This window comes from Pelodiscus sinensis, chromosome 30 (assembly GCF_052426305.1).
Source record: "Pelodiscus sinensis isolate ZL-2025 chromosome 30, ASM5242630v1, whole genome shotgun sequence".
In the NCBI taxonomy this organism is placed as follows: domain Eukaryota; kingdom Metazoa; phylum Chordata; order Testudines; family Trionychidae; genus Pelodiscus; species Pelodiscus sinensis.
This window is the reverse complement of record NC_143081.1, coordinates 1,756,552-1,782,500: the sequence shown is the minus strand read 5'-3', so window position 1 is coordinate 1,782,500 and position 25,949 is coordinate 1,756,552. Positions and strand designations below refer to the sequence as shown.

General features: G+C 69.4%; 3 protein-coding genes across 3 annotated transcripts; 2 read left to right on the top strand and 1 right to left on the bottom strand.

Annotated features, from left to right (window-relative positions):
• Positions 1 to 2,322: 2,322 nt before the first annotated feature.
• On the top strand, positions 2,323 to 13,888 carry LOC142821149 (Fc receptor-like protein 5). The gene is made up of 14 exons (XM_089774112.1): positions 2,323 to 2,621; positions 3,663 to 3,719; positions 4,867 to 5,163; positions 6,434 to 6,724; positions 8,006 to 8,311; positions 8,764 to 9,060; positions 9,483 to 10,061; positions 10,147 to 10,437; positions 10,691 to 10,789; positions 11,476 to 11,494; positions 11,871 to 11,918; positions 12,286 to 12,308; positions 12,546 to 12,700; positions 13,145 to 13,888. The coding sequence occupies exons 1-14, from the start codon at positions 2,378 to 2,380 to the stop codon at positions 13,250 to 13,252; spliced, it is 2,814 nt and encodes a 937-aa protein (XP_089630238.1). The 5' UTR covers positions 2,323 to 2,377; the 3' UTR covers positions 13,253 to 13,888.
• Positions 13,889 to 14,057: 169 nt separating this feature from the next.
• Positions 14,058 to 17,678, top strand: CIDEB (cell death inducing DFFA like effector b). Its single transcript, XM_089774115.1, has 5 exons — positions 14,058 to 14,420; positions 14,764 to 14,908; positions 15,871 to 16,020; positions 17,172 to 17,356; positions 17,461 to 17,678. Exons 1-5 carry the CDS (start codon positions 14,380 to 14,382, stop codon positions 17,597 to 17,599), a joined length of 660 nt encoding a protein of 219 aa, XP_089630241.1. The 5' UTR covers positions 14,058 to 14,379; the 3' UTR covers positions 17,600 to 17,678.
• A 115-nt stretch (positions 17,679 to 17,793) lies between these two features.
• On the bottom strand, positions 17,794 to 23,567 carry NOP9 (NOP9 nucleolar protein). Its single transcript, XM_089774113.1, has 10 exons — positions 23,313 to 23,567; positions 21,356 to 21,763; positions 20,904 to 21,029; positions 20,653 to 20,794; positions 20,121 to 20,310; positions 19,775 to 19,915; positions 19,556 to 19,684; positions 19,168 to 19,398; positions 18,976 to 19,081; positions 17,794 to 18,698 (listed from the first exon to the last, which is right to left on the bottom strand). The coding sequence occupies exons 1-10, from the start codon at positions 23,476 to 23,478 to the stop codon at positions 18,541 to 18,543; spliced, it is 1,797 nt and encodes a 598-aa protein (XP_089630239.1). The 5' UTR covers positions 23,479 to 23,567; the 3' UTR covers positions 17,794 to 18,540.
• Positions 23,568 to 25,949: the final 2,382 nt, after the last annotated feature.

Here is a 25,949-nt window from a genome sequence, read left to right as displayed (position 1 = left end):
CTGGGGTGGGACAGGAGGGGAACAGCCACACACAATGCCACACGGGAAGGCTCAGCCGGGCCTGAGATGCAGCCAGCTCTGGGGTGGGACAGGAGGGGAACAGCCACACACAACGCCACACGGGAAGGCTCAGCCGGGCCTGAGATGCAGCCAGCTCTGGGGTGGGACAGGAGGGGAACAGCCACACACAATGCCACACGGGAAGGCTCAGCCGGGCCTGAGATGCAGCCAGCTCTGGGTTGGGATAGGAGGGGAACAGCCACACACAATGCCACACGGGAAGGCTCAGCCGGGCCTGAGATGCAGCCAGCTCTGGGGTGGGATAGGAGGGGAACAGCCACACACAACGCCACACAGGAAGGCTCAGCGGGCCTGAGATGCAGCCAGCTCTGGGGTGGGATAGGAGGGGAACGGCCACACACAACGCCACACAGGAAGGCTCAGCGGGCCTGAGATGCAGCCAGCTCTGGGGTGGGATAGGAGGGGAACGGCCACACACAACGCCACACGGGAAGGCTCAGCCGGGCCTGAGATGCAGCCAGCTCTGGGGTGGGGCGGAAGGGGACACACACACAATCCCGCTGTCTCGGGCCCCCTCATTCCAGATAACCATCTACACCCCTTGACACCATGCTTGGGTCCCCTTGTGAGCCCCCCCACTCCCTACATGACACACCCCCACCCCACAGATCCTCTCCCCGCAGCTCACGCCCCCCCCCACTCCCCACTTCCTGCAGCGTTTCCAGGAGCCGTGGCCCCAGGCCGAGCCGAGAGACTGTGGCTGCTGCTGGAAGAGAGACTCAGCCGTGTCCAAGCTGCGAGACGACGACCTCAGACCACAGAGCTCAGCTGAGCCGGCTGCAGGCGCCTGGTGCTGGGGAGGAGGCCGGCGGCTCGTCACGCGTGGACCGGCCCTCTAGGAGGCGCCGGTTCTGATCCTGCCCCAGGCCAGGGACTGGCTGGCTCGGGGGCTCTGTGCGCTGGGGGTGGGGGGCTGTTGGTTGCCCCAATGAGGGCTGATTCCATGTCCCAGCTCGGCGGGTGGGGGGGGTCTGATAGAGGCCAAGTTCAGAGACACGGGGGGCGTGGCCTGAGATTGGGGGCGTGGCTTGTGATGGGGCGGAGCCAGCAGCCCCTAGACTGGGCTGTAGGCCACAGGGAGCCTGCAGCCGGCTCAGCTGAGCTGTGGTTTGTGGACGGCTTGCAACTCGGCCACGGCCGGCTGGAACCGGCCCTGGCCTGGCCCAAAATAGCCCCTGGAAACGCTGCAGGAAGTGGGGGGGTGGAGTGAGCCCGGCCCTGCGCTTCGGGGGGAGGCCCTGGGGGGTCGTGCTGCAGGGGAGTCAGTGCTGGCCTCAGTTTCCCAGCGTGACACCAGGAGACGGAATGAGGAGGCCCTGGACAGCGGGACTGGGTGTGTCCCCAGCCACCCCAGAGCTGGCTGCATCTGAGGCCCGGCTGAGCCTTCCCATGAGGCGTTCTGTGTGGCTGTTCCCCGCCAGCCCCACTCCAGAGCTGGCTGCATCTGAGGCCCGGCTGAGCCTTCCCGTGAGGCGTTCTGTGTGGCTGTTCTTCATCAGCCCCACCCCAGGGCTGGCTGCATCTGAGGCCCAGTTGAGCCATCCCGTGCGGTGTTCTGTGTGGCTGTTCCCCGCCAGCCCCACTCCAGAGCTGGCTGCATCTGAGGCCCGGCTGAGCCTTCCCATGAGGCGTTCTGTGTGGCTGTTCCTCATCAGCCCCACCCCAGGGCTGGCTGCATCTGAGGCCCGGCTGAGCCTTCCCGTGAGGCGTTCTGTGTGGCTGTTCCTCATCAGCCCCACCCCAGAGCTGGCTGCATCTGAGGCCCAGTTGAGCCATCCCGTGCGGTGTTCTGTGTGGCTGTTCCTCATCAGCCCCACCCCAGGGCTGGCTGCATCTGAGGCCCAGCTGAGCCTTCCCATGAGGCGTTCTGTGTGGCTGTTCCTCATCAGCCCCACCCCAGGGCTGGCTGCATCTGAGGCCCAGCTGAGCCTTCCCATGAGGCGTTCTGTGTGGCTGTTCCCCGCCAGCCCCACTCCAGAGCTGGCTGCATCTGAGGCCCGGCTGAGCCTTCCCGTGAGGCGTTCTGTGTGGCTGTTCCTCATCAGCCCCACCCCAGGGCTGGCTGCATCTGAGGCCTGGCTGAGCCTTCCCGTGAGGTGTTCTGTGTGGCTGTTCCTCATCAGCCCCACCCCAGAGCTGGCTGCATCTGGGGCCCGGCTGACCATCCTGTGCAGCGTTCTGTGTGGCTGTTCCTTGTCAGCCCCACCCCAGAGCTGGCTGCATTTCGAGGACACAGAGTCCCTCCACCCCCTGGCTTCTTGCTTCTGGGGCCCCGAGCCGAGGAGAGCTGCAAGGCATGCTGGGAACCCCCGAGATGAGGCTGTGGTCAGCCCGGCTCCACGCCCACAGCCCTCGACACCTCGGCACTGGGTGGGGCGGTGACTGCATCCCTAGGACAGGACTTCCTCTCGCAGCGCCCATAGGGCCCCGGGGCCCGGGCCGCTGTCAGCAGAGAGGCAGGGCCGGGCGTGGAGGGTGCAGCTCCCGGCCTCGGCCGGCTCAACCCAGGATGGAGCTGAGGGGCCTCTGTCCTGTGCTGGGTGAGTGACCTCCTGCCTCAGTTTCCCCATCTCCTCTGCACCCTCTTTGCCTCCTTCCCCCTCCTCTTCTTCCCCTCCCCCCCTCCGCTCCTGGCCTCGGTTCTTCTCTTTGCTCTCTGCCTTTTTCCCCTCTCGCCCACTTTCATCCGCTCTCTGCGTCGCGGGCTCCCCCACCCCGGCCCGGCCCCGCTCTGCCTCCCCCCACCGCCAGCGCGCCGCGCGCTGCTTCCATCCCCCGAACAGGGGCACGCGGCGGGGAGGGCTGCAAAATGACTCACCTTCCGCCGGGGCAGGCCCGGATCCCAGGCCTGCCTCGCCCCCCACCCTGCCCTGCCCTGGCACGTCCCCTCCCCACCCTCCACCCCCGACGCCTGGCTTCCTCGGCGGTTACCAGGCCCGGGGCCTGTTTCTGGCAGGTTCGGTCCCAGACAGACAGACCCTCGTACCCGCCTTCCCTGGGGCTTGTCCCCGCGCCCCACACGCAGCCGCCCCTCCCCAGAGCGCAGGGGGCTGGTGACCTTTTCGGGCTCCACTTCCGGCTGCTTATTCCTTGCAGGGGGCGGCCCCTGCCTCAGTTTCCCCCTTGCTCTGTGTGCTGCCGGCAGGGAGCCGCGGCCCGGAGCCAGAGGGGGCGGCGGGAGAGGGACGGTCCTAGAGCAACGGGCCCCGTCCTGCCCGACCCCGGCCGAGATGTGGGCCCCCAGTTTGGGAAGACACCGAGTGAAACTGACCAGAATCCTGTCGCTTTCACCCAGCTGCTGCCCTGTGCCGGAAGGCCTGGCCTGGCAGGGCGGCTCCAGATCTGTGGGACTGGGAACCAGGGGCCCTGAGGTCCAGCCCCCCGGCCTGACCCATGGACCCACCTCCGGGTCCAGCCCCGGCTCCGTCGCCTGGTTCTTTCCCTTTCGGTCTCCCCCTGCCCTGCCAGGAGTGACTGTAAATCCACCACCCGGGTTTCTCTCCCCCACAGCCCTCGCTCCTGCCCCACATCTCCCCAGGGCCCCCCAGAGCACTCACCCCCTCTTGTCTCCCTTCTCACAGCCTGCCTGCAGCTCCTCCCCCGACTGGTGTGGTCCGAGGCTCCCGACTCAACCCCTGGTCTGTGCCTGGCGATTTGGGGGTGTTCTGATTGGGGGGGTGCACTGGCTGGTTCAAGGGGGCAGGCAATAGCTGCTCAGACTCCTGCCCCCAGGCCATGCGGCCGATGGGGGGAGGCCTGGGGCCTTCCCAGCACCAGACTCCTGGGGCTGCCGGCCACAGACAGGCCCTACGGGTCTCTCCCCTCTGCAGCCAATGGGGCAGGGGAGCTCGGGGTGGGGCAGGGGGGCATTTGGGGCCTGGCTCTCCAGAGGTGCCTATCGACCCTGGAGGTGGAGACGCTGCCGCTTCCCTGGGGCATGAAGCCGCCTGGAGGGATGGGCAGGGAGGAGGTGGGGGAGGGTCCCAGCAGGGCTGGGGTCGGCAGGGGTGCGCTAGGGGGGCTCCCAAGATGCTTCGGGGCCCTGGGAAGGGCAGATCTGTTACGGGGCTCAGAATCTGGGGCTCCAATCCCACCACAGCAGCAGGCCCAGCTGCCGTGCTTGGGGCCAAGGGCGGGGGGGGCCGTGCTGTTCTGAGGGGCAGGGCTGGCGTGTGAGGGAAATGAGACCTTAATCCTGCCTGGGAACCAGGGTTTGGAACTTGCAGCAAGAGGGGAGGGGGTGGGGTAGGCCCCCTGGGGGTCTCTCCCAAGCACTGGAAGGGCAGCGGGGGCTATGGGTTAGAGCAGGGTGGATTGGGGGCTAGGCACTCCTGGGTTCTCTTCCAAGCTACAGGAGGGCAGTGGGAGCTAGTGGTCGGTGCAGGGGGATTTGAGACAGAGGCCTCCTGGGTTCTCTGTCTTCCTCTATAAGGGTGGGGGGAGAGGCTAGTGGTTAGCGCAGGGGGCTGGGAGCCAGAATTCCTGGGTTCTCTCCCTGGCTCTGGGAGGGCAGTGAGGGCTAGTGGGTAGATCGGGGAGGTTGAGAGGGGTCAGAACACTTGGGCCCTCTCCCTTGTGCTCAGAGAGGAATGGGGTTACCTGTAGCTTAGCGCCCGGAAAGGGGTTGGGAGTCAGGTCTACTGGCTTCTCTTCCTGCCCGTTCCACTCAGCTGGCTGGCCCACTCCGTGCCTCAGTTTCCCTGCTCATGAAAGAAGGTTGTCAGCACCTTTTCCCATTGGGCTCCCTTCTTGCGGGTCACTGATCTCTCTCCCTGTTTGCTCCAGAGCCCCTGCCAGCCCCCACGCTCTCTCTGAGCCCCCAGTACCCCGTCTATGTGTGGGGCGAACGGGTCACCTTGGAGTGCCTGGCTCCCGAGGGCCAGGAGGTGGCCGGATACAGGTTCTACAAGAGAGCCCAGGGCCAGGCCCCCGTGGAGCTGCCTACGGAGAGCACGGGGCCCTTCCAGCTGCTCCCAGCGGTGATGGAAGAGCCCAGCGAGTACAGCTGTATCTACTGGGTCCTGCAAGGCAGCCAGGAGATCCCCTCCAGGGAGAGCACCGCCGCGCCCGTCGTCATTGTCGGTGAGCCCCAGGGCTGAGCACCGGGGAACTCTGCCCCCGGGCACCAGGACATGCCGGGGCCAGTGGCACCCGCTCAGCTCCCTGCGCAGGAGCGGGGGCCAGTGGTTAGAGCGGGGAGGGGCAGGAGCCAGGCCTCCTGGGTTCTCCCCCTGGCTCTGGGAGGGCAGTGGAGGTGAGTGGTTAGAGCAGGAGGGCCCGGCACCCGGTCTCCTGGGTTCTCTCCCCAGCTCTGCGCGGGGAGCGGGGACTAGTGGTTAGAGCAAGGGGGCTGGGAGCCAGGACTCCTGGGGTCTCTCCCCAGCTCTGGAGGGCAGTGGGGGCTAGTGGTTAGCGCAAGGGGGCTGGGAGCCAGGACTCCTGGGGTCTCTCCCCAGCTCTGGAGGGCAGTGGGGGCTAGTGGGTAGAGCAGGGGGGCTGGGAGCCAGGACTCCTGGGGTCTCTCCCCAGCTCTGGAGGGCAGTGGGGGCTAGTGGGTAGAGCAGGGGGGCTGGGAGCCAGGACTCCTGGGGTCTCTCCCCAGCTCTGGAGGGCAGTGGGGGCTAGTGGGTAGAGCAGGGGGGCTGGGAGCCAGGACTCCTGGGGTCTCTCCCCAGCTCTGGAGGGCAGCGGGGGCTAGTGGGTAGAGCAGGGGGGCTGGGAGCCAGGACTCCTGGGGTCTCTCCCCAGCTCTGGAGGGCAGTGGGGGCTAGTGGGTAGAGCAGGGGGGCTGGGAGCCAGGACTCCTGGGGTCTCTCCCCAGCTCTGGAGGGCAGTGGGGGCTAGTGGGTAGAGCAGGGGGGCTGGGAGGCAGGACTCCTGGGGTCTCTCCCCAGCTCTGGAGGGCAGTGGGGGCTAGTGGGTAGAGCAGGGGGGCTGGGAGCCAGGACTCCTGGGGTCTCTCCCCAGCTCTGGAGGGCAGTGGGGGCTAGTGGGTAGAGCAGGGGCGCTGGGAGCCAGGACTCCTGGGGTCTCTCCCCAGCTCTGGGAGGGGAGTCAGGTCTGGTGGGTTAAACCGGGGGACCTGACACTGAAACTTACCAGCCCCGTTCATCCAGCCTCCCTTGGTCCCTCGTGCCACGCCAGGGCCCGGCCGCTGTGAGGAAACCTCCATCCCACGCCAGCTCCGGCTGCATCTCCGGCCTGGGCCTGGGAGGACTCTGCCTCTTTTAGCTCAAAGCCTCCTGAGCTGGGCAGACTCCGGTTGGCTTGTGCGCCGTGGCCCTGGGCGCCGTGTCTCCGCAGGGGGCTGGAGGCTCCCAAATCCCCAAGGACGCCTCCCCGTCTCTTCCAGCCGCCCTGCTGGCCCCTCAGCTCACCGCCGCCCCGGCGCACCCGGTCTATCTGGTGGGAGAGGCCGTAAAGCTGCGCTGCTCGATCCCCAAGGCGCCCGCACCGGCCACAGCCCAGTTCTTCAAGGATGGGGGGGAGCTCTCCCCGCCTGCACCCGGCGGCCGCCCCACGCTCCCCCTCCCCACGCTGGGCCTGGAGCACGCCGGGACCTACACCTGTCGGTACCGAACGCAGGACGCAGGGAGAGAGATCCTGTCTCCCCACAGCGGGGCTGTCACCATCTCCATGCTGGGTGAGACCCTCTGGCGGGACCTTCCGGCCCTTACCACCGACTGGGCCAGGCGCATGGGGAGGAGAAATGGGTTATTGGGGGGGGGAGGTGAGAGGGTGACCCTACCAGCTGGGTACGCCCTGGTCTGTGTCTGAGAGAGAGAGAGAGAAAACAACCTACTATTGCTGTGTGCCTGCGTGTGTGTCGGGGGTGCATGTGTGTCTGGGGGGGGGGGGTGTGTGTCTATGTGTGCATGTGTGTGTCTGTGTGCGTGAGAGAGAGCGAACAACCTATTATTGCTGTGTGCCTGCGTGTGAGTCGGGGGAGCATGTGTGTCTGGGGGGGTGGGGGTGTGTGTCTATGTGTGCATGTGTGTGTCTGTGTGCGTGAGAGAGAGCGAACAACCTATTATTGCTGTGTGCCTGCGTGTGAGTCGGGGGAGCATGTGTGTCTGGGGGGGTGGGGGTGTGTGTCTATGTGTGCATGTGTGTGTCTGTGTGCGTGAGAGAGCGCGAACAACCTACTATTGCTGTGTGCCTGCGTGTGAGTCGGGGGAGCATGTGTGTCTGGGGGGGTGGGGGTGTGTCTATGTGTGCATGTGTGTGTCTGTGTGCATGAGAGAGAGAGCGAACAACCTACTATTGCTGTGTGCCTGTGTGTGTGTCGGGGGTGCATGTGTGTCTGGGGAGGTGGGGGGGTGTGTCTATGTGTGCATGTGTGTGTCTGTGTGCGTGAGAGAGAGAGCGAACAACCTACTATTGCTGTGTGCCTGCGTGTGAGTCGGGGGTGCATGTGTGTCTGGGGGGTGGGGGGGTGTGTCTATGTGTGCATGTGTGTGTCTGTGTGCGTGAGAGAGAGAGCGAACAACCTACTATTGCTGTGTGCCTGCGTGTGAGTCGGGGGTGCATGTGTGTCTGGGGGGTGGGGGGGTGTGTCTATGTGTGCATGTGTGTGTCTGTGTGCGTGAGAGAGAGAGCGAACAACCTACTATTGCTGTGTGCCTGCGTGTGAGTCGGGGGTGCATGTGTGTCTGGGGAGGTGGGGGGTGTGTCTATGTGTGCATGTGTGTGTCTGTGTGTGTGAGAGAGAGAGCGAACAACCTACTATTGCTGTGTGCCTGTGTGTGTGGGGGGGTGCATGTATGGGTTGGTGAGTGAGTGTCTATGTGTGCATGTGTGAGTGTCTAGAAGAGAGAGTGAACAACCTACTATTGCTGTGTGTGTGTCTGTGTGTGTGTCCCTACTAATTTGCCTTCCCCTGGTCTCACCTTGTCCCTCCATCTCTTTTCCCCGTGTCCCCCAGTGCCCCCAGCTGCCCCCCAGCTCTCGGTGTCCCCGGCCGAGCCCATCTACCTCCCCGGCGACTCGGTCACCCTGACGTGCTCGGCACCCGGAGATCTCGACCTGCTGCAGATCCAGTTTCTGAGGCACGACGAGGGGTTGGACTCTTGGGCCCCCGTCTCTGCCCCACTCAGCATCAGCCGTGCCCTTCAGCTGGCCCCCCTGGCCCTGACCCACTCCGGGCTGTACAGCTGTAGGTACTGGTTCCTGGAGGCAAGGCGGGAGCTCCCATCCCAGCTGAGCGGCCCCGTCCACATCCTGGTGCTGGGTGAGCGCATGTCCCTGCGGAGGGCGGTGCTGGGTGAGGAGGGTGAGACGCCGCTGATGGGGCTGCCCCACAGGGAGGCGGAGGGGGGAGAGGTGGGACTCACCCCTTGCCAGCCTCCGCCTGCTGCCCCATGGCAGACCCAGAGCCAACCAGCAGGGGGCGCTGATGCAGGGTGAGACTGTGGGTGCGGCCGGACACTGGGCGGTTACCCCCTCTGGGTGCAGCCCCCCAATGGGGGGCAGGAGGGACACTGAAGGGTGGTCTACCCAGGTGCTGCCCCATGGTACCAGCTCTGGTGTTGTCCATCCCAGGGGCTGGGCTCCAGGAGGAGAACGGGGGATACAGACCCACTGGGGGGCGGGACCCCTCTCGGGGCTCACCGGCTCTGAGCTGGGGGGTCACAGGCTGAGCTGTCTCTTCCCCTGTCCCCTGCCCCATTTTCTCTGCCTCAGAGCCGCTCCCTGCCCCCCGAATCGCCCTGGCTCCCCGGCACCCCGTGTTCCTCCCAGGGGAACGGGTGACTCTCCGGTGCTCCGCTCCCCCGTGGCAGGAGGTGGCCAGGTACAGATTCTACAGGCAGCCACGGGAGCTGATCGGCGCCGGGGTCCCTGATCCGACGGGGAGCATCCGGCTGGATCTCAGCGCTGGGCCGGGGACGGCCGGGCTGTACGTGTGTGTGTACTGGGCACGGCGCGCCGGCAGGGAGGTGCCATCCGAGGAGAGCCGGCCTGTCACTGTGTCCCTGACAGGTGAGCTCGGCCTGGCCTCTGACACCCCAAAACCCTGTGCCCCGTCCCCCTGCTTCCTTGAACTCCATCATCCTACACCCAATTTCCCTGTGCCCCATTCCCCTGCACCTACTCCTCTGCACCCCATCTCCCTGCCCCGCTGAGGCCCAACACAGGGCAGGTCTGGAGGGGAACAGGGCAGATGCGGAAGCCCGACTCCCAGCGGGGTTCAGAGTAGGTCCCAGGGGGCTGGCTGGCTCCGTGGGGTCTCATTCAGCGGCCCCCAACTCTGGGGAGTGCGGGTGAGGAGGGCGGAGGGATGGCAGAGGAGGAACAGGAGGGGAGGTATCTGACAGCCATGGGGGTGTCACCAGGGTCCATCAGTGCTCCCTGTTGGACACTAAGAGGCTGCACCAAAAGCCAAGTTTTCCTTCCCTCCCCAGACCACCCCCCGAAGCCCTCGGTGTCCCTGTCCCCCAACTATCCAGCCTACGTGGCTGGGGAGAGGGTGGAGATTCGCTGCTCGGCTCCTCCCGGGACCTCCCCGGAGAAGTACGGGCTCTACGAGAACAGCACGTGGCTAAGACACCCGCAGGGAAACAGCTCGACGTGGCAGCTGGATCTCCAAGCCGATGGCACCGGAAACGCCACCCGGTCGTTCTCCTGCACCTACGAGCAGCGGATCCAGGACAGGCCGGTGCCCTCCCACACCAGCGACCCCGTCTCCATCCCCGTGTTCCCGGCGCCGGCCGCCCCGTCCCTGCGGCTCATCCCGCCCCACCCGCTCTACGTGACGGGGGAGACGGTGACGGCCGAGTGTGTCACCCCCGCTGGGCCCTACGAGCCCCGGGCCCACCGGCTGCAGAGAGACGAGGAGCCGGGTGCAGAGATGCTGGGGCCCTGGCATGACCTGACAGTCACACCCAGCACCCGTGGGCGCTACCGGTGCGAGTACAGCACAGAGCTCCACGGGCGCCGCCTCCAGTCACCCCCCAGCCCGTCGGTGGTACTAGAAGTGACGGGTACGGAAAACCCCCAGTGCCCGTCATACGCTAGAGCCCCCTCGCCCCCCATCAGCCCTGCTGACCCCTCCCCTGCTCCCCACAGATCCCCCTCCCCCGCCGGAGCTGAGCGTGGCCCCCCCGTCCGGCATGGTGAGCGAGGGGTCCCCCCTGCTCCTCACCTGCAGGGCCCCCGGGGACACCACCCAGCGGAGGTTCCACTTCTACCAGGACGGGGCCAAGCTCAGCCCCCCGGAGCCCAGCGCCAGCCCCGAGCGCCGCTTCCCGCAGGCCGCGCCGAATAACAGCGGGAACTTCACCTGCGGGTACGAGGAGCCCGTGGGCGGGAGGTGGATCCTGTCCCTCCCGAGCCGGGCTGTGAACGTCGCCGTGGCAGGTGAGGTCTCTGCTCCCCCCCCACACACCCAACTCCCCCCCAGCCCCGGCCACCCCTGGGAGCAGTACCGGATCCTGACACCAGGGGGCAGTGCTCCCCAGGGGCGGGGCCCACACCCAGAGCATCTGGCAGGCAGAAAATGCCTCCTTAAAGGGGAGGTGGCAACGTGGCCCCAGCCCTGGCTGGGATCTGGGGGAGCTAGGGGGTCCGCAAACCCCGCCCCCACCGTTGACTCCTCCCCTGCTTTCTCCAGCCTGGTCTCTGCCCATCCCCCTGCTGGCTGGGTGCGGGGGGGCCGCCTTCGCCCTGGTGCTGTTCTTTATCGTCTGTCTCCACCGGAGGAAGAAGGAAGGTGCGTGAGGTGGGGGGGATGGGACCCAGGCATCCGGGGGGGGGAGGGGAACACAGGGTATCCCCTCCTGGGGTCCCACAGCTCTCAGTCCTGGGGGGATGGGACCCAGGCATCCGGGGGGGAGGGAAACACAGGGTATCCCCTCCTAGGGTCCCACAGCTCTCAGTCCCGGGGGGATGGGACCCAGGCATCCGGGGGGGGGAGGGGAACACAGGGTATCCCCTTCTAGGGTCCCACAGCTCTCAGTCCCGGGGGGATGGGACCCAGGCATCCGGGGGGGGGAGGGGAACACAGGGTATCCCCTTCTAGGGTCCCACAGCTCTCAGTCCCGGGGGGATGGGACCCAGGCATCCGGGGGGGAGGGGAACACAGGGTATCCTCTCCTAGGGTCCCACAGCTCTCAGTCCTGGAGAGGATGGGACCCAGATGTCTGGGGGGACGGACACAGGGCATCACCCCCAGGGTCCTCCAGTTCTCAGTCCAGGAGCTAGGGGGGAATCCGGCATCCGGGGGGGCACAGAGCATAGCCCCCAGGGGTCCTGCAGGATTAAGTCCTGGGGGGGTGGGTTCCAGGCATCTAGGGGTGGGGGGGCTCCCCCTTTGGGAGCACCGCAGTGGGGGGGGAGAGGAGGTCCGGGGGGCGGGGACTCTCGCTTTAATCCGGCCCCTTTCCCTTCCTCCCCCAGCCAACCTCCAGCATGACACGTAAGTCCCCCCCATCCCCCTCCAGCCACCTTCCGGCTCATCGTTCCCACCCGTGTGCGGGATACATTTTGTTCCGTGCGCCGAGGCCTGGGGGGATGGGCACCACCCCGAGGACCCCAGGCTGCCAGCTGGGGCGCCCTACTAATCAGCCGGGGGGGGGGGTTGAATCTCTCCTGGGGGTCGCCCAATCACCCAGTTTACAGGGAACCCGACTCCCCCACACCAGTCGGGCAAAGTGTTCCGATTTCCCCCACGACCCCCTTGCCGTCCCCTGGGAATTATAGCCAACCCCCCCCCCCGATCCCATCCCCATAGCCCCCCACCCCTCTCAGCCCCCTACTGACACCCCTCCCCTCCCCTCCCCCTTCCCTTCCAGGTCCTACTGGAAGAGCCGGGAGCTGCGGCAGTCCCAGATGAAGAGAGGGTAGGTCAGGGGGGCGGAGCCTGCCCTGCTTGGCCCCGCCCCCAAAGGGCTGATGCCCCTCCCACCCGGCTGGCTCACGCCCTCTAGTGGCGACAGCCGCACGTGGCAAGCTAGGCTGGGTGGTTAGTGGGAGCAAGGGGGGGACAGGCTGGGGCTTCCTGCTGCCGGGGGTCAATCTATGGGGCCCAAAAGGGGGGCTGGGAGTCAGTGGATGCAGGGGCATGGGGCAGCTATGGGTGCCCAGGGGTTGATCGCCAGGGGGCACCAGAAGGGGGGCAGGGATATCGGGGGGCTGGAAGGGTGGGGGGGGTCAGGCTGAGCAGGCCTGTAGCCCCCCAACCCCTGACCTTGTGTTTCCCCCTTGCAGGTCGGCTGACAATGTCCATATCGGTGAGTAACGCCTGCCCCTCCCCCACAAGGGGGCGCCAGCGACTTCCCCTTTAAGAGGGGGGGTTTCTGACAGCCACGCCCCCGGCGTCCGTGGGGCACCATGCTGCCACCTAGGGGTGAGACGGAGAACTGCACCCGGAGGGGGACCACTGGGGGGGGGGCAGGCTGGCCAGGGAGGCGGGGGGGGGGGCAAGACGGGGATGGGGAGCTGGCTCTGACCTTCCCCCCCATTGTTAGGTCTCCAGCAGAAGGTGGGGGACTGGCCCCAGGTGTCCCAGGACTGGGGGCTGCTCCCCAAACTTCAGGGGGAGGGGCCCCGGCTGGGGCGAGCGGCCCCCAAGGGCCACAAGGAGGAAGACGACGCAGACTCTGGGGCTGAGTTTGAATTCCCGGTGAGTCCCCCCCCCCCCGGCCCACCCTATGGCATCCCTGCCCCTGCCCCATAGCAACCATCTCCCCCGCCCCATGGCATCCCTCCCCCTGCCCCATAGCACGCTGCTCCATGGCACCCCTCTGCCCCTGCCCCATAGCAACCATCTCCCCCACCCCATGGCATCCCTCCCCCTGCCCCATAGCGCCCTGCTTCATGGCATCCCTCCCCCAGGGCACCCTCTGTCCCATGGCACCCCTCTCCCCCTTCTCCATGGCACCCTGCCCCATGGCATCTCATCCCCAGGGCACCCCTGGCCCACAGCACCCCCTGGGAGGTCCCCAGCACCATGGCACCCCTCTCCCCATGCCTCCCTTCCCCATGGCACACCCTGCCTAACCCCCACCCTACCCTGCTCCCCCCCCCCATCCCAGCATGACCGCTCCCTCTCCTCTCCCCCCTCCAGGACGGCGACCCCACCTACGTGAAGCTCAATGTTTCCTGCTCCACCTTCCGGCAGGGCGAGGACCGCCCGGCCATCCCGGAGCACCCCTACAATGCCATCGCTCCCTGACCCCCCCTACCCCCCCACCAGCTGCCGACGGGGCCCTCTAGTGGGAAGAGCAGGGGGCTGGGAGCCAGGACTCCTGGGGTCTCTCCCTGGCTCTGGAGGGCAGCAGGGGCCAGTGGGTAGAGCAGGGACCTGGGTGCCAGGACTCCTGGGGTCTCTTCCCAGCTCTGGAGGGCAGTGGGGGCTAGTGGGTAGAGCAGGGGGCTGGGAGCCAGGACTCCTGGGGTCTCTTGCCAGCTCTGGAGGGCAGTGGGGGCTAGTGGGTAGAGCAGGGGGCTGGGAGCCAGGACTCCTGGGGTCTCTCCCCAGCTCTGGAGGGCAGCGGGGGCCAGTGGGTAGAGCAGGGGGGCTGGGAGGCAGGATTCCTGGGGTCTCTCCCCAGCTCTGGACGGCAGTGGGGGCCAGTGGGTAAAGCAGGGGGGCTGGGAGCCAGGACTCCTGGGGTCTCTCTGACCAGGAGTTTCGCTCTGAGGGTTGGAGTGGGGGGAGGGGAGGTCCGTACCGCCACAAAAGGGGGTGCAAACGGCTTGTTCCCCCCCCCCCCCGCCTGGCTGGGGGAGGGGGGTTAGTCACCCCCCTCGTGTGAACAGACCCACCGTGCCGGCCTGGGGGCCACCAATAAATGTTTCTGTGATTCAACCAGCTCCCTCCGTGGCTTAATGGGGGGGGGGGGGGGGACACAGCGGGGGGGGCTGCGCCGGGACTGGGGGACACCTGCTCCCACTCTAGAAAGGGGAGGCCAGGACTCCTGGGCTCTCTGCCTGGCTCGGGGAGGGCAGTGGGGGCTAGTAGTTAGAGCAGGGGGGACTGGGAGCCAGGAATCTTGGGTTCTCTCCCAGCTCTGCAAGGAAAGCGGGGCCTAGTGGTTAGAGCGGGAGGGCGGGGACCCAGGACTCCTCTGTTCCGGCCCCAGCTGTGCCTCAGTTTCCCCTGCCCCGGAGCACAGCGGCTCTACCGCCTCCCTGGCTCCGTCACTGCCTGTCCCGCTTCCCCCCCCTCCCCGGGCCCAGGGACCTTGGAGTTTGTCCCCTCCCGGCTTGTGTCACCCGGCACCGTGGGGAGCAGAGTCCAGGCTGGTGGCGGCGGAGGGACGGACGGAGCCCAGAGCCGGACAGACAGACCCTGGCGCCATGGACTACGTCAGCGCGCTGGCCCCCTCCGCCCTGCTGCAGTGAGTGGGTCAGACCCCCACGGGGGGCAGGGGGGTCTCTGCCCGAGGGATGGGCCATTGCACCCCCACGCCCCCCTTCCCTGACTTGGTGTGTCCCCCCAGAATGGGCCCTGCCCAGGCCACAGGACACCCCCTTTTCCCTGGCAGGGGTGGGCTCTCCCGCCCGGCCCTGAGCCCCTCCCCTTGCAGAAAATGGTATCTCCCACCCCAGGAGTCCCCCCCCCGATGGGCCCCCCCAAACAGAACAAGGGGACCCAATCCCCAGGCAGCCCCCCCCCGTGGCCATGGTCTGGCCCCCACCTGGCTCCCCCAGGCACCCCAGGATAATGCCCCCTCCCCCCAGGTCGGTGTCCAGCGCCGGGTCGGAGCTGAGCCGTCGGGTGTGGGCCCCCCGCGCCCCCCCGCAGCGCCCCTTCCGCGTGTGCGACCACCGGCGGGCGGCCCGCACCGGGCTCACGGCCGGGACCCTGCAGGAGCTGCTGGCCAAGGTGAGACCCCCCCCCCCCTGCCCCAGCCCCCCACGCTGCCCCCCCTCACTGCCCCAGCCCCCCACGCTGCCCCCCCCCCCCACGCTGCCCCCCCTCACTGCCCCAGCCCCCCCCCACGCACCCCCTGCCCCCCCCCCTCACTGCCTCCTGCCCCCCCCACTGCCTCCCCCCCGCCCCCCCCCCTCACTGCCCCAGCCCCCCACCTCCTGCCCCCCTCACTCCTGCCCCCCACCCCTCCCTGCCTCTGCCCCCCCCCGCCGCAGCCCCCTGCCGCACCCCGCCCCCCCCGCACCCCCTGTGCCCCCCACCTCACTGCCCCATGCCCCTCAGCCCCCCACCGCACCCTGCTCCCCTGCCCCCCCCCCCACCTCCTGCGCCCCCACACCTCCTGCCCCCCCCTCCCCCCCCCATGCCCCCCACCCCCCACCCCTCAACCCCCCACCGCACCGTGCTCCCCGGCCCCCCACCCCTCACTGCCCTGCCCCCCAGCCTCACTGCCCCATGTCCCTCAGCCCCTCCGGCCCTCAGCCCCCCACCGCACCCTGCTCCCCTGGCACCCTGTGTCCCTCACCTCACTGCCTCATGCCCCTCAGCCCCCCCCCCCCTGCCCTCAACCCCCCACCGCACCATGCTCCCCGGCACCCCCTGTGCCCCCCACCTCAGCTCCCTGCACCCCGCTGTCCCCAATGGGCGCCCTCCGTCTCCATCCTGCTCCCCCCACAGCACCTGGTGTCACCTGCTGCCTGCACCCCACCCCACACTGCCCCCCACTGCTCCCTCCCCTCCGTGCCCCACACTGCCCCCTCACTGTTCCCCCACAGCTCCCTCACCCCACACCACCCCCGCCCTGCTCCCCACCCGATTGCTGCCCCCACAGCACCCTTCCCTCTGCCCCCCCCCACAGGCTGCTCCCTCACTCCATACTCTGGGGGGGGCTGGCCCCTCCCTCCTCTGCCCCACAGGCCACAGAGGCGCTGCTGCTGGGGGGGCTGGTGCGGCTGGTGCTGGAGGAGGACGGGACGAGCCTGGAGAGCGAGACCTTTTTCCAGACGCTGCCCCCCGACACGGCCCTCATGCTGCTGGGCCCCGGGCAGAAATGGAGCCCCCCGCGGGTGAGTGACCCCCAACCCCCCACTGCCCCTGCAGGGAGTCACCCTCAGACATCTCCCATCCCCCCACTGCCCCACCAGAGCCCCCACCCCTGCAGGGAGACACCCCCAATCCTGCCCCAGAGCCCCCCAGCCCCTGCAGGACCCTGGCCAGGAGGCTCCGCCCCCTGGGGGACACCCTGCCCCTTGTGAGGAGGCTCCGCCCCCCAGGGGACACCCTGCCCCTTGGCCGCTCAGATGGGGGTGGGGGTCTAGAGGTAAGAGCAGGGCGGCTGGGAGCCAGGATTCCTGTTCCAGCACCAGCTGTGCCTCAGTTTCCCCTTTAACGCAGAGGGTGGGGGGAGCTGTGGAGTCTAACCCTTCCCCCACCCCCCTAGGAGTGTCCCTGTGGCCAGTCCCTCGCCCTCAGCCCCCTTTGGAGACCTCCAATGCTCCCTCCCCCCACTTCTAGGGGGAGACTCCTTCATACCCCCCACACACCCCCCCGACATGAGGCCCTCCCCCGCTCGGCATCCTGGGGACCGCCCCCCTTCCAGAAGCACCCTAGAGGCAGCTAAGGGGGGTGGGCAGCCCCACGGCGGAGGAAGGGGAAGCCCCACAGAGGGAGTGACGGGAAGTGGAGTTGGAGAGGGAGTAAAGGGGCGGGGCTACAGCTGACGGCCCTGACATCACTCACCCTTCCAAGGGGCGGGGCTCGGTGGGTGAGGTCACTACTCCAAGGGCGGAGCCTCAGCTTGGGGTGACATCACTATTCAGGGGAGGGGCTAATAGGGTGACATCACTCCCCCAGGACAGGGCTAATGGGGTGAGATCATTCCAAAGGGTGGGGCCTCCACTTGGGTGACATCACTCCCCAGGGGCGGGGCTAATGGTGACATCACCACTCCAAAGGGCAGAGCCACAGCTCAGGGTGACATCACTATTTGGGGGAGGGGCTGACGGAGGGCAGGGCTAATGGGGTGAGATTATTCCAAAGGGTGGGGCCACAGCTCAGGTGATGAGATCACTAGACTAAGGGCGGAGCTAATGAGATGACATCATTCCACGGGGCGACATCACCCTTGCACAGGGCGGGGCCACAGCTCAGAGTGACATCACTCCCCAGGGGCGGGGCTAATGGCAGTCCCCCGCCCCCTGACCTCGCTGTGCCGCAGGGCGGGGCCCGGGCCTACGGGCCCCTGCGGGAGCGCCGGGGCCAGGACATCGCCCGCATCACCTTCGACGTCTACAAGCTGGGCCCCCGCGACCTCTTCGGCAGCCTCAACGTGAAGGCCACGTTCTACGGCCTCTACTCCATGGGCTGCGACTTCCAGTGCCTGGGGCCCAAGAAGGTGCTGAGGTGGGTCGCAGCCCCCCTTCCCCCGCAGGGCCCCTGGCACCCTGCCCCCCCAGCAGGGCGCCCCAGGGCACAGCCCCCTGGCTCACCCCCTTCTCGCCCCGCAGGGAGGTGCTGCGGGTGGCCTCGGCCCTGCTGCACGGCATGGGGCAGCTGCTGCTCGGCGCCTCCAATTACATCCGGCGGCTCCTGGAGGGGGCGGAGACCTGGCACCAGCCCTCCCGGCTCTGCCCCTATGAAGACTGAAGCCCTGGCCCCGCCCCCCGGCAACCCCAAGGCACCCGTGACACTGCTGCTACTCCAATTAAACGGCTATTTAAATCCATGTCTGGATCCTCTCCCTTTACCGGGGCAGGGGGAGAGCTAAGGGGGCTGGCTGGGGCATCAGACCCCTCCCCCACTGGCTAACGGCCCCCTCCCACCATACACAGCAGAGCACGTAGAGAAATAGAAACCTTTATAGAAAACCAGGGTGGGCACCAGCTCCACGCAGCTGGGAGCAGACAAGAGGGAGAAAGAGAGTCCAGAGCGGCCCCTACTAGGGGGTCAATCCTCCGGGGACTCTATGGTTCCCAACCCAGCAGGCAAGGTGAGGAGCCCAATAGACACCAGCACCTCCCCAGCCTCAGTCCTCCAACATCTCTATGGTTAGGATCTGTAAAGACACTCAAGAGTCTCCCCTCTGGTATTCAGTCCTCCATAGTCTCTATGGTTAGGCACTAACAGGGGCATTAAAACCCCACAGTACCCAGTGCGCCAACGTCTCTATGGTGAGAAGCAAATGTGGGCAGCACCCACTCTAGCATTCAGTCCTCCAGATCTCTATGGGTGGACACAGAGAGAGCCAGCACCCACTCTGGCATTCAGTCCTCCAAGATCTCTATGGTTAGATGCACATGTGGGCAGCACCCACTCTGGCATTCAGTCCTCCAGGTCTCTATGGTTAGATACACATGTGGGCAGCACCCACTCTGGCATTCAGTCCTCCAGGTCTCTATGGTTAGATACACATGTGGGCACCACCCACTCTGGCATTCAGTCCTCCAGGTCTCTATGGTTGGACACAGATGTAACCAGTGCCCACTCTGGCATTCAGTCCTCCAGGTCTCTATGGTTGGACACAGATGTTGCCAGCACTGGAAAGTGGCTCTCTCCTGGGCCCGCAATCCCACCGCTGCCCCCAGGATTCAGTCCTCCAGAATCTCAGCGAACAGCTCCCTGCGCTTGGTCTCCGCCTCCTGGTGCCGGTCCCAGTCTCGCCGGCGCTTGAGGAAATGGGTCAGGGCGAAGTTCCGCACCAGGTGGTGGCCAAAGGGGTCATTACGCAGCGTCGGCTCCTGCTCGGCTGGGGGGACAGAAGGACCCGGGTCAGAGATGCGGCCACCTTGAGGTGGGAGGGGGACGCCTTTATACAGGGCCCCCTCGCCCTGGGGCTGAAATGCAGCCACTTCAGTGGTGGGGCATGGTGGCTTTCCACCGCCCACAGGAACAGCCCCGTTCGGGACAGGAGGCGACCGAGGATCCCGTATCCAATCCGGTGGGTTAGAAGGGGCTGGCCTGAGCCAGGAAGCCAGGGGCAGGGTGAAGCGAGAGCTGGAACTGGGGGAGGGAGGGGCACTTACCCAGCTCCTGGGCGATCTGCCTCTTGGCCGGCAGCGTGGCCCGGCTCCAGATGGCGTCTAGGACCCTGCTGCCGTGTTTGCTGCAAGCCAGAGTCCCGTAGTGACCCTGAGAACGAGAGGAGGATCAGACCCGCCCCGGGGGCTGCGGGCTTCCCCGCAGCAGTGCCCCCCTCCCCCGGCCCCCACACTCACCTGCAGCCTGCCCAGCACCTTGCGCCTAGACTTGCGGGGCACGGAGGGGCTGGCCAGGAGGGCGTCGTACACGTGGCTGCCGGCCGGGCTGCAGGCCAAGGTGACTAGGTCGCGGAAGGGGAGGGCGGCCAGGCTGCGCAGCACGGGGGAGGGGTCGGCGAAGTGCAGCAGGTGCTGGAGCAGCAGGGAGCCGTGGAGGGAAACCGAGGCCAGGGCAGGCGGGGAATCGGGCTGAGAGAGACACAGCAGGAGGGGTAAGAGAGGGATGGGATCCCCACCGGCCCCCACCTTCCTGTCACTGCTCCAGCAGTAATCCACCCCCTCCCAGGCCTCCCCACTTCCTCAGCGGAGTCCTGCCCCAATGGGACCCCCCATCCCCCGTACTCACCTGCTCTACTGGGGGGGGCTGCACCTCCTGCTCCTGCCCCGTGGCATAGTACACCTCGTAGGGCAGCAGGGAGGCGAAGAGGGGGACGCAGGCCCCCCGCCGGGCAGGGGGCTCCCAGCAGTGGAAGGCCTGTGGGCAGAAAGGGGGGGGAGCCCAACGTGAGAGCCAGGAAAGGGGGGGGGGGGAGGTTGATAGGGGAGGAGGCAAGTGGCCACTCACCTCCATAAGCAGCTGTAACGCCTCCCGCTGGCTGGCCCCACACCGCCGGCAGGCTCCCAGCAGCGCCGTGGCCACGCCCGCGTGGCCCTGGGCCAGCACTTCCTCCAGTCCCGGGCCCAGCTCTGCCAGGACCTTCCCCAGCTGCGAGGGGACCAAGGAGGTGTAAGGGGGTGTGGCCAAGCCCCTGCCACAGGCTCCTCCCCCCGCCGGCTCCAACCTCCCTCCATAGGGCCCCCCCCATTCATCCCGGTGCAAGGTGGTTACGTTACAGGTGAATGCTACTGTCCTGGGGCGTGCCTCAGTTTCCCCTAACACTGTAGCCCACCCCCCGCCCGGCCCCACTGACCAGCTTGGGGGACGCGGCCCCGATGAGGCGCTGGAGGGTGAAGTTGGCCACGCCATGGCCCGCCAGGGCCCGCAGCTGTCCCCGGAAGTGCTGGCGGTAGAGGGCCCGCAGCACCCGCCGCTCCGACACCTCCAGCACCTTGTCCAGCACCCGGCTGCTCGTCGGGTCCTTCAGGAACACCAGCAGGGGGCTGCCGGGAGCGAGGGGCGTTAGCCAATCAGGCAGCACCGGCCTGGCCCAATGAACATGCCCCCTGCACACCTCACAGCCAATCAGAATACAGCCGCTCACTCCGCAGCCAATCGCAAACCTCCTAGCCCACAGCCAATCGCAATCGACCAGCCTCCCCACAGCCAATCAGAGCCCTCCTAGCCCACAGCCAATCAGAATACAGGCGCTCACTCCGCAGCCAATCGCAATCGACTTGCCCCCCCCATAGACCGTAGAACGAATCCACAGAACCAGCCCACACACCCAGCCTCCCCACAGCCAATCAGAGCCCTCCTGGCCCACAGCCAATCAGGAGGCTGACCTGGATCCCGCGGCAGGGTTCCGGGAGCTCAGGTAGCCAATCACGGAGCTGCACAGCTCGGCGCAGGTGTCCGGCAGCTTCCTGTGCAAAACCTCCAGCGCCACCTGCAGGCAGAGGCTGGCGACTTTGTGGGTGATGAACTCTGGAGGGGGGAGGGACATGGACGGGGTGAGTTGGGGGGCCACGGTGGGTGCTGTGGGGAGCAGGGCAGGAGTGCCGGCTGTAAGGGGGGGCCCCGTGGGTTGGCTCACCCGCCATGTTCTCCTGGAAAGCAGCAATGAACTCCCGCAGGAGGGCCTGGAACGAGTCCGGGACCTCAAAGTCCGTTGGCCCCTGGCTCTCCGCTTCCGCCTGTTTTTTGGGGGCAGCCGGGCGCCCTAGGGGAGCAAGATGGGATGGAAGGGGACATCAGGCAGCGAAGGGGCGATACCATGAGCTGTTAACCTGTGGAACTCATGGCCACTGGATGTGCAGAGAATAGATTCAATAAAAAGTTCAAGATGGGGGGGACAGTTCCCCATTCTTCCTACTGCTGGGATGACCCTCAGCCCCCCCCCATCACAATGCGCCCCTTCCCCTTCAGTCCTCCCCAACTCCTTCCAGTTTCTGCCCCCTCGTTTCCCACCTCACCCAGGCCCCCCCATCTAGGGCCCCCCCATTCCCCCGCCCCCCCATAGTGGCACCGGCCCTGATCCGTACTCACCGGGCCCCGAGAGCCCCCTGCCTGCGTCAGCGCCGACCCGGGCCCCCCCCAGCACCTGCAGCAGGGTCCTCACCACAAAGCTGGCGTGGGGGTCCCGGGCGAAGGCCCCCAGATCCTCCCTCACCGCCCCTCCCAGCTGCAGCACCAGCCCCTCCAGCGTCCCAGCCTCCTCCTCCTCCTCCCCCAGCAGGCGGGGGGCCCGGAGCAGGGCGGCCTCCAGCACGTGGGCCCCGCAGGGGTGACAGGCGGCCAGGCGCAGGGCGGGCAGCAGGGCGGGGAGGAGCCGGGTCAGCTGGGCGGCCGAGGCCTCGGGCAGCAGGGCCTGGAGCAGCCGGGAGCCGGAGGGGTCCAGGGCCAGGGGCAGGGCCGAGCCCACGGCCTCCTCCAGCACGTTGGCGGCGAACAGACCTGGGGGGGGGGGGGACACAGTGAGCGACGGACAGCGGCTCGTGCAAGCAGCCCCCCCGCCTCCTGCACCCCCCTCCGACAGCCCCCCCAGCACCCAGCCCCTCCCCCCTCCGACAGCCCCCCCCGCACCCAGCCCCTCCCCCCTCAGGCAGCCCCCCCGCACCCAGCCCCCCCCCCTCCGCAGCCCCCCCGCACCCAGCCCCTCCCCCCTCCGACAGCCCCCCCCGCACCCAGCCCCTCCCCCCTCCGACAGCCCCCCCACCCAGCCCCTCCCCCCTCCGACAGCCCTCCCGCACCCAGCCCCTCCCCCTCACACAGCCCCCCCGCCACCCAGCCCCTCCCCCCTCCGACAGCCCCCCCCGCACCCAGCCCCTCCCCCCTCCGACAGCCCCCCCCGCACCCAGCCCCTCCCCCCTCAGACAGCCCCCCGCACCCAGCCCCTCCCCCCTCCGACAGCCCCCCCGCACCCAGCCCCTCCCCACTCCGACAGCCCCCCCCGCACCCAGCCCCTCCCCCCTCCGACAGCCCCCCCGCACCCAGCCCCTCCCCCCTCAGGCAGCCCCCCCGCACCCAGCCCCTCCCCCTCCGACAGCCCCCCCGCACCCAGCCCCTCCCCCCTCACACAGCCCCCCCGCACCCAGCCCCTCCCCCCACACACAGCCCCCCCCACCCAGCCCCTCCCCCTCCCGACAGCCCCTCCCCCTCCGACAGCCCCCCCCGCACCCAGCCCCTCCCCCCTCCGACAGCCCCCCCCGCACCCAGCCCCTCCCCCCCTCCGACAGCCCCCCCCGCACCCAGCCCCCCCCCCCGACAGCCCCCCCGCACCCAGCCCCTCCCCCTCCGACAGCCCCCCCCGCACCCAGCCCCTCCCCCCCCCCTCCGACAGCCCCCCCCCCAGCACCCAGCCCCTCCCCCCCTCCGACAGCCCCCCCCGCACCCAGCCCCTCCCCCCTCCGACAGCCCTCCCCGCACCCAGCCCCTCCCCCTCACACAGCCCCCCCGCACCCAGCCCCTCCCCCTCCGACAGCCCCCCCAGCACCCAGCCCCTCCCCCCTCCGACAGCCCCCCCGCACCCAGCCCCTCCCCCTCCGACAGCCCTCCCGCACCCAGCCCCTCCCCCCTCACACAGCCCCCCCCCCCCCGCACCCAGCCCCTCCCCCCTCCGGCAGCCCCCCCCCCCGCACCCAGCCCCTCCCCCCTCCGACAGCCCCCCCGCACCCAGCCCCTCCCCCCTCCGGCAGCCCCCCCCCGCACCCAGCCCCTCCCCCCTCCGACAGCCCCCCCGCACCCAGCCCCTCCCCCCTCCGGCAGCCCCCCCCCGCACCCAGCCCCTCCCCCCTCCGACAGCCCCCCCGCACCCAGCCCCTCCCCCCTCCGGCAGCCCCCCCCCGCACCCAGCCCCTCCCCCCCTCCACAGCCCTCCCCCGCACCCAGCCCCTCCCCCTCACACCCCCCCCCGCACCCAGCCCCTCCCCCCTCCGACAGCCCCCCCGCACCCAGCCCCTCCCCCCACACAGCCCCCCCGCACCCCACCCCCCCCCCCGCTCACCGCGCTCCTCGCCCGGCCCGAGCCCTGCCCGCAGGCTGGCGGCGGCCCGGCGGAAGTAGCTGGCGGCGGCGGGGTCCAGCTGCGGCCGCGCCCCCCGCCCCGCCGCCTCCGGCCCGGCCCCGCCCCGCCTGCGCCCATCGCCAGCGCCTCGGGGCGGCGGCGCCATGGCCCGCACGTGGGGGCGAGAGCGAGCGGCCGCGCTATCCCGGCGTGCCCCGCGCGCGTTCTACCCCCCCCCTCCCGGCGTGCCCCGCGCGCGTTCTAACCCCCCCCCTCCCGGCGTGCCCCGCGCGCGTTCTAACCCCCCCCCCTCCCGGCGTGCCCCGCGCGCGTTCTAACCCCCCCCCCCTCCCGGCGTGCCCCGCGCGCGTTCTAACCCCCCTCCCGGCGTGCCCCGCGGGCGTTCTAACCCCCCTCCCGGCCTGCCCCGCGCGCGTTCTAACCCCCCCCCTCCCGGCGTGCTCCGCGCGCGTTCTAACCCCTCCCGGCGTGCCCCGCGCGCATTCTAACCCCCCCCCTCCCGGCGTGCCCCGCGCGCATTCTAAGCCCCCGCTCCCGGCGTGCGCCGCGCGCGTTCTAAGCCCCCCCGTCCCAGCCTGCCCCGCGTGCGTTCTACTTCCTCGCCCCTCCTAGCGTGACCCGAGACTACCCTATCCCAGCATGCCTTGCGGCAGGGAGGGGCACAGCGCCCCCTGGGGGCGGGCGGGATACGGGGGGGGGCACAGCGCCCCCTGGGGGCGGGCGGGATACGGGGGGGGGCACAGCGCCCCCTGGGGGCGGGCGGGATACGGGGGGGCACAGCGCCCCCTGGGGACGGGCGGGATACGGGGGGGGCACAGCGCCCCCTGGGGGCGGGCGGGATACGGGGGGGGCACAGCGCCCCCTGGGGGCGGGCGGGATACGGGGGGGGCACAGCGCCCCCTGGGGACGGGCGGGATACGGGGGGGGCACAGCGCCCCCTGGGGACGGGCGGGATACGGGGGGGGCACAGCGCCCCCTGGGGGCGGGCGGGATACGGGGGGGCACAGCGCCCCCTGGGGGCGGGCGGGATACGGGGGGGGCACAGCGCCCCCTGGGGACGGGCGGGATACAGGGGGGGCACAGCGCCCCCTGGGGACGGGCGGGATACGGGGGGGGGCACAGCGCCCCCTGGGGACGGGCGGGATACGGGGGGGGGCACAGCGCCCCCTGGGGACGGGCGGGATACGGGGGGGCACAGCGCCCCCTGGGGACGGGCGGGATACGGGGGGGGCACAGCGCCCCCTGGGGCAGGCGGGATACGGGGGGGCACAGCGCCCCCTGGGGACGGGCGGGATACGGGGGGGGCACAGCGCCCCCTGGGGCTGGGCGGGATACGGGGGGGCACAGCGCCCCCTGGGGACGGGCGGGATACGGGGGGGGGCACAGCGCCCCCTGGGGGCGGGCGGGATACGGGGGGGGCACAGCGCCCCCTGGGGACGGGCGGGATACGGGGGGGGGCACAGCGCCCCCTGGGGCGGGCGGGATACGGGGGGGGCACAGCGCCCCCTGGGGACGGGCGGGATACGGGGGGGGGCACAGCGCCCCCTGGGGACGGGCGGGATACGGGGGGGGCACAGCGCCCCCTGGGGACGGGCGGGATACGGGGGGGGCACAGCGCCCCCTGGGGCTGGGCGGGATACGGGGGGGGCACAGCGCCCCCTGGGGACGGGCGGGATACGGGGGGGGCACAGCGCCCCCTGGGGCTGGGCGGGATACGGGGGGGGCACAGCGCCCCCTGGGGGCAGGCGGGATACGGGGGGGCACAGCGCCCCCTGGGGACGGGCGGGATACGGGGGGGGCACAGCGCCCCCTGGGGCTGGGCGGGATACGGGGGGGGCACAGCGCCCCCTGGGGGCAGGCGGGATACGGGGGGGCACAGCGCCCCCTGGGGACGGGCGGGATACGGGGGGGGCACAGCGCCCCCTGGGGCTGGGCGGGATACGGGGGGGGCACAGCGCCCCCTGGGGCTGGGCGGGATACGGGGGGGGCACAGCGCCCCCTGGGGGAGGGCGGGATACGGGGGGGGCACAGCGCCCCCTGGGGCTGGGCGGGATACGGGGGGGGCACAGCGCCCCCTGGGGGCAGGCGGGATACGGGGGGGCACAGCGCCCCCTGGGGGCAGGCGGGATACGGGGGGGTACAGTGCCCCCTGGGGCCGGGTAGGGGCCGTTGCACTCAGTGCCCCTCCCCGCAGCCGGAAGGGCCCCCCCCCATGCCAGAGGGCAGGCCGAACGGCAGCCGGGACCCACAGCCGCACCCTGTGCCTTAGGGGCGCCCCCACGTCGGGCACCGCCCCCCTCGCTGGCGTCAGGTCGCGTCACAGCCACGCCCCTGCCTGGGCCCGCCGCGGGGGGGGCCGATGCCCCCAGGGGTGGCCTGAGGGGACCCGGCTGCTAAGGGGCCCGGCTCTGCCTGACTCATGCTCCCGCCCACCGAAACGTGGGGCCTGCACACTCAGCGTGGCTCAGAGGGGCGGGGCCTGACTCACCGGGCCCCACGCCCCTCCCAGGGTTCCTGTGGGCTGTGTGGTGCCGGGCTCCTACCTCCACCACTCCCTGCTCTAACCACTAGAGATCACTCCCCTTCCGGAGCCAGAGAGAGAACCCAGGAGTCCCA

Excerpts from the sequence above, each read along its gene's own strand:
- LOC142821149 (XM_089774112.1), top strand. The coding sequence starts at position 2,378 with ATGCTGGGAACCCCCGAGATGAGGCTGTGGTCAGCCCGGCTCCACGCC. Across the intron at positions 6,725-8,005 it reads TGTCACCATCTCCATGCTGG|TGCCCCCAGCTGCCCCCCAG; the intron begins GTGAGACCCTCT and ends CGTGTCCCCCAG. Across the intron at positions 11,919-12,285 it reads CAGTCCCAGATGAAGAGAGG|GTCGGCTGACAATGTCCATA; the intron begins GTAGGTCAGGGG and ends TCCCCCTTGCAG.
- CIDEB (XM_089774115.1), top strand. The coding sequence starts at position 14,380 with ATGGACTACGTCAGCGCGCTGGCCCCCTCCGCCCTGCTGCA. Across the intron at positions 14,421-14,763 it reads GCCCCCTCCGCCCTGCTGCA|GTCGGTGTCCAGCGCCGGGT; the intron begins GTGAGTGGGTCA and ends CCCTCCCCCCAG. Across the intron at positions 16,021-17,171 it reads AGAAATGGAGCCCCCCGCGG|GGCGGGGCCCGGGCCTACGG; the intron begins GTGAGTGACCCC and ends GCTGTGCCGCAG.
- NOP9 (XM_089774113.1), bottom strand. The coding sequence starts at position 23,478 with ATGGCGCCGCCGCCCCGAGGCGCTGGCGATGGGCGCAGGCGGGGCGGG. Across the intron at positions 21,764-23,312 it reads CGGGCCGGGCGAGGAGCGCG|GTCTGTTCGCCGCCAACGTG; the intron begins GTGAGCGGGGGG and ends CCCCCCCCCCAG. Across the intron at positions 19,685-19,774 it reads CGTTACAGCTGCTTATGGAG|GCCTTCCACTGCTGGGAGCC; the intron begins GTGAGTGGCCAC and ends TTCTGCCCACAG.